The sequence below is a fragment of the Phodopus roborovskii genome, unplaced genomic scaffold (assembly GCF_943737965.1).
Source record: "Phodopus roborovskii unplaced genomic scaffold, PHOROB, whole genome shotgun sequence".
Taxonomy (NCBI): Eukaryota; Metazoa; Chordata; class Mammalia; order Rodentia; family Cricetidae; genus Phodopus; species Phodopus roborovskii.
This window is the reverse complement of record NW_026126689.1, coordinates 4670547-4675408: the sequence shown is the minus strand read 5'-3', so window position 1 is coordinate 4675408 and position 4862 is coordinate 4670547. Positions and strand designations below refer to the sequence as shown.

At 42.2% G+C, this 4862-nt stretch overlaps 1 protein-coding gene across 1 annotated transcript; it reads right to left on the bottom strand.

The window, feature by feature from the left end:
- Positions 1-300: 300 nt before the first annotated feature.
- On the bottom strand, positions 301-4505 carry LOC127214218 (cationic trypsin-3). Its single transcript, XM_051174616.1, has 5 exons — positions 4466-4505; positions 2722-2884; positions 1619-1872; positions 990-1126; positions 301-450 (listed from the first exon to the last, which is right to left on the bottom strand). Exons 1-5 carry the CDS (start codon positions 4503-4505, stop codon positions 301-303), a joined length of 744 nt encoding a protein of 247 aa, XP_051030573.1.
- Positions 4506-4862: the final 357 nt, after the last annotated feature.

Here is a 4862-nt window from a genome sequence, read left to right as displayed (position 1 = left end):
TACTAAATAACCTTCCCAATTGTGTATGCATGCTTTTGTGTGTGTGTGTGTGTGTGTGTGTGTGTGTGTGTGTGTGTGTATATATATATATATATATATATATATATATATATATATATCATATAACTCTCCATACATTTTCTTGTTGAGCAGTAAGTTTCAAGAGAAAGTTCATCATTATCAAGCAAGAACCATACATGGGCAGACATGATAAGAAGAAAATGTTTTTATTGTGGTGGGGGCATAGGAGGAAGGTGAATTTGACTGTAAAGAGATGGCTTAAAGAAGAGATAAAGGTGTTTAGTTAGCAGCAATAGTCTGCTGAATCCAGTTCACATAGTTGCAGACCTTGGTGTAGACACCTGGTTTTCCTTTCACTGCACAGCCATAACCCCAGGAAACAACACCCTGGAGCTGTCCATTGCAGACCACGGGGCCGCCAGAGTCACCCTGAATATCAAAGAAAATATAATAAGAACCTCACATATGTCTAAACGAGAGAACGGACTCCAAGCTTTTACTCCATTATTTTGGGACATTTTCATAGGTTTTCCATGAAATAACTTCACTATAGCCAGAAACTCAAGCGTCAATCTCTGTAGTATTCCAATATTCTATAACTTCCTTTCTTATAGACCCACCTCTTTCCTTGTGAGCCTATCAATCCGTGGCAATGTGAGAACTGGTGAGGCTGAATGCTTTCTCAAAGGCTCTGCTCTTTTGCAAAGTAAAGTCTACAATAAAATTCTTGAGGTGCTCGGTCAGAGGGAATGTTTATGGTAATTTCTACTTATCATTTTTCTATATAGTCCCAACCATCAATATCAAAGAGACAGCTTATAACCTATCCCAAATCTGCTCTTCATCCCTCATCAACAGTCTCAAAAATGCTATTGATACTCTTCTTTTCATTTTTTTTCCCTTGCAAAGCAGAAGTAGGAGAACAGAGAAGATGAGTTAAGGAGGAGAATAACCGTAAATCATCTCACCTGGCAGGAGTCCTTTCCACCCTCCAGGAAACCCAGGCAAAACATGTTTTTGGAGATTTTGCCTGGGTAGGAACTTTTGCAAGAACTGTCAGAGAGGATGGGAGCATCGAGACACTGAAGAAGGGAAGGATAATTGGCTGTGGAGCACAAGAAGAAAAATGGGAGATTATCCAGTGACCTTGGAAACAACCCTTTCAGCCCTTTCTTAACACTTCCTCTGTCTTTCAATTTCCCATGACTTATAATTTGGGAGAACATTTTCTGAGAAAGTCTGCTAAGTAATTTTATTCAACTCACACCAATGGGAAAAAAAATCTGTTGCAAACATTGGTATCCACAGCTCCCAACAGGTGTATTCTTAAAGGAACACTTAGCTTCTGTCTACTTATACGCCCCAACTCAGTTCAACACTTTGAGTTTTTATGATAGTTCATTGTTTGTTGTGTCTGCTGTAGGGTCTCAACACAAGTATTTTCTTCTGTCTAAATTTGCACATTTTAAGACTGCCTCTATCAAAATCTATTCTCTGAAAACCTTCCCTTGAGTGAGAATTGAGGCCACCTTGCTCCCAACGTGATTTTCATCTCTAGTCTTCTCACACTTGGTAATCAAGTCCCAGTGATACTTACTGCCACTACTCAGAGTGTTGCCCCAGCCAGACACAAGACACTTAGTTCCAGATGATGGACAGGATTTTGGCAGAGAGATAGTGGACACTCGGGAGTTGAGGGTGGCAGGTGAATTCAGTTTAATCAACATGATGTCGTTATCATAGGTCTCTTTGTTATAGCTGGGGTGTCTGATGATTTTAGCCGCATCAATGAACTGCTCACCACCCTCAAGGGCATCAATGTTGTGTTCTCCCAGACGTACCTGAATTCGGCTGAATGTAAAGATTAGTGTATTTTTTTGTTGTTGTTTTAAAGTGTCTGTGCTAGTTAGTGTAGACTCACAGTCCATTATACATTAAAGCACAAGATATAAGATAGGAAGAAACATCCCTACTAAACAACTGGAAAGGAAAAGCTAATTGGTAGTAATTGATCAGCATTTGTCATTTCCCCTCTGACTGCAATTCTCACAGGTTTCAGATGTACAAGATATACGAGGATTTTAGCTATTGCAATAAATACAAATACGTTGTGTGATGAAGCAGGAATCAGAAAATGAGTGTTGGGGTTAAAGGTGTGAGCCACCATTCCTGGAAAGGAGTGCAGTGTTATGGGAACAGAATTACGCATGCTTGCTTTTAACGGTGCACTTAAAACACAGTGGGTCTTATATCTACAAGCCCCTTCCCCTCTGCTAGAGACACATAGTGACTCACACATACTTTATCAGCTACTGCCCTTCTTGTCTTCAGGGCTGTGGGAAGACAGAGCAATACTCCATTCAATAAACTTGTTGAAATAGAATCAAGCTTAGTATTTGTTTTTCAAATTGTGTGTGTGTGTGTGTGTGTGTGTGTGTGTGTGTGTGTGTGTGTGTGTGAATACAGGTACCCACGGAGTCCAGAAGAAGGTATCAGATCCCCTGACACCGGAGTTACCGAGAATTGAACCCGGGGTCCTCTGGAAGAGCAGCAAGTGCTCCTAAGCACTGAGCCATCTCTACAGTCCAGTATCTGGGTACTTTAACCGTCCTCTGTAACTGCATGCTGCCTAATAACACTCCGATGAAGAACAGGACAGCGTGACTTTAGAGCATGGGAATGTGAATGCTGGTCACTTACGATTTGTAGCAGTGAGCAGCTGACACAACCCACTGGGAATTGATGAGGGAACCACCACATGAGTGGTAGCCGACGTTCAGGGACACCTGGTAGGGGATAGAATTCTTCCGACAGGTGTAACCACCCACAATCTTGTCGTCCTCATCTTGCACGGGGAGAGCAACTGAGAAGAAGACAGACAGACGGAGGTGCTTGGAAACAGAGCCACCACGGAATGTCCGCCTCACAATTGTCCCGTTTTGTCATCTCATGTAATCAAGAAATGGTGAGTCTGCTCGAGCGAGCGAGCGAGCGAGCGGCACTCTAAAGCAGAGCGCTACTGGCAAGTTGCGCAAAGGGACAGCTTTGCTGTGCCTTAACCTTGACTGATGGCGGGTGGCTGGCATGGCATGCCGGTCTCCAAAAGGAAAGAAGGAGAACTTAAGGAGCAACCTAAGAGTATTCTTGTTTAGAAAAAATGCTTATTCGGTGTTTCTACTCTGCTTAAGTCTCATTTGCTCGTCGCCTAAATTTTTATAAGTAACTTTGCCAAACATTACAAGAGTCCCTTTCCTAACCTTTCTGTTTATGCCAACGACCTTTGCAAATTGTGCGTCTGCATTCTGTAGTAGGACCCACTGCTATCAAGACTTCTTACAGTTCTAGAGGCTTCCAGTATTTATGAGCTGAGATACTTCATTGGCTAAATTATTTCCAGGAGTATTGACAGATACTGGTAATTCATACCACGGAGTTTTGGAGACCCTAGTATTACATTTCAGTATTTAGATGTTAGTGGAACCCATGCACTGTGGCCCACATCTGTAATTCCCAGTGCCTTGGAGGGTGAGGCAGAATGATAGCAAGCTTAAGGCCTGCCTGGGATACATGGTATGCTCAAAGGCAATTTAACAAGACTTGCTATGAAGAGTAAAGGTAAAATAGAGGGACATATGTACACACACACACACACACACACACACACACACACACACACACACAAACATATGGTAGCTGGTGAATATTTTACTGTTATGCACTAAGTCTTGGATTCAGTCTAAAATACCATCCTTGCCCTGTGGACGATTAATAAATTGCTAACACTAACACAGACGTGTTCATGTCCCTATGTTTAATCAGTTGAACGACATATGGATTCACATTAGGGAGACTTTACTAGTAAATGCAAGAGCATTGTACCCCACAAGTTTCTTTCCATGAGAAATGAAATATGATTTCCTGTCTTCATCCCTAGACCAAATAATCACCCTTTCAGTGTTTGGGGAAACTCAGGCTTGATACTTACACCCTCTTCAAGGAGCACAGATTATTCTTTTTAAAACTTTTTTAGTTTTAATTACATGGGGAGGGGCTACCTGACATCGATAACAGAAACTGAACTCAGGTTTCCCGGAAGAGTGGTACATGCTCCTGTACAGTGAGCCATCCCTACAGCTCCAGATCCCTGTTATGAATATCAGTATCCCAGAGAGATCAATACCGATACTTCATTTGTTATGGAGTCTCTTTACCTTTACCCCCCACCCCCCGGATTCATGAACTCTATCTGGAAGTTTGAGATAGTCTGCTTACTACTTATGCTGTCTATGCCCAAACGTGAACTTTCAATTCAAACAAGCTTTAATTATCCATAAATACACCTCCTACACAACGTCGTTCGAACATTTTAAGCCTCCTATGTACAAAGTACATAGGTTTAGGTGCATGGTTAATTCTTACTGATTTGTTCATTACAGGGACTTACCGGCAGCTCCAAGGAAGGCAAGGAAGATTAAGGTCTTCATGCCTGCTCCTCACTGTGTCTGGAGCAGGGAACCGCAGGATGAAGGCTTTTCTCCAGAGCCATTTATACCCCGGGGCTTTTGCTAATGCCCACCCCATAGGTCCCAGGAAGGATGTTTCATTGGAAACTCAGAGATCTAAATTTAGAATTCAATTATCCAAACACAAACCCTTTCCTTCCAAAGGTTGTGGGAATGAAAGGCACAAACTCACCTGGTGGGAGCTATTCCCCACAGTAGGAGTAAGTCGGAGTAAGTCAAGGTCACAGGACAGAGGCTCAGGTTTTCAGCTTCTCAGACAAAAGTCTTAGGTACTCTCACATTTCAGACGTGAATTTCTGTTTTTCTTTTTCACTGTGA

Bases quoted from the DNA above. Each gene is read 5' to 3' on its own strand.
- LOC127214218 (XM_051174616.1), bottom strand. From the start codon at position 4,505: ATGAAGACCTTAATCTTCCTTGCCTTCCTTGGAGCTGCCG. The intron at 2,885-4,465 runs GTAAGTCCCTGT...TCTTCTTCTCAG, and splicing joins TGCCTTCCTTGGAGCTGCCG to TTGCTCTCCCCGTGCAAGAT. The intron at 1,873-2,721 runs GTAAGTGACCAG...CTTTACATTCAG, and splicing joins GCTGCTCACTGCTACAAATC to CCGAATTCAGGTACGTCTGG.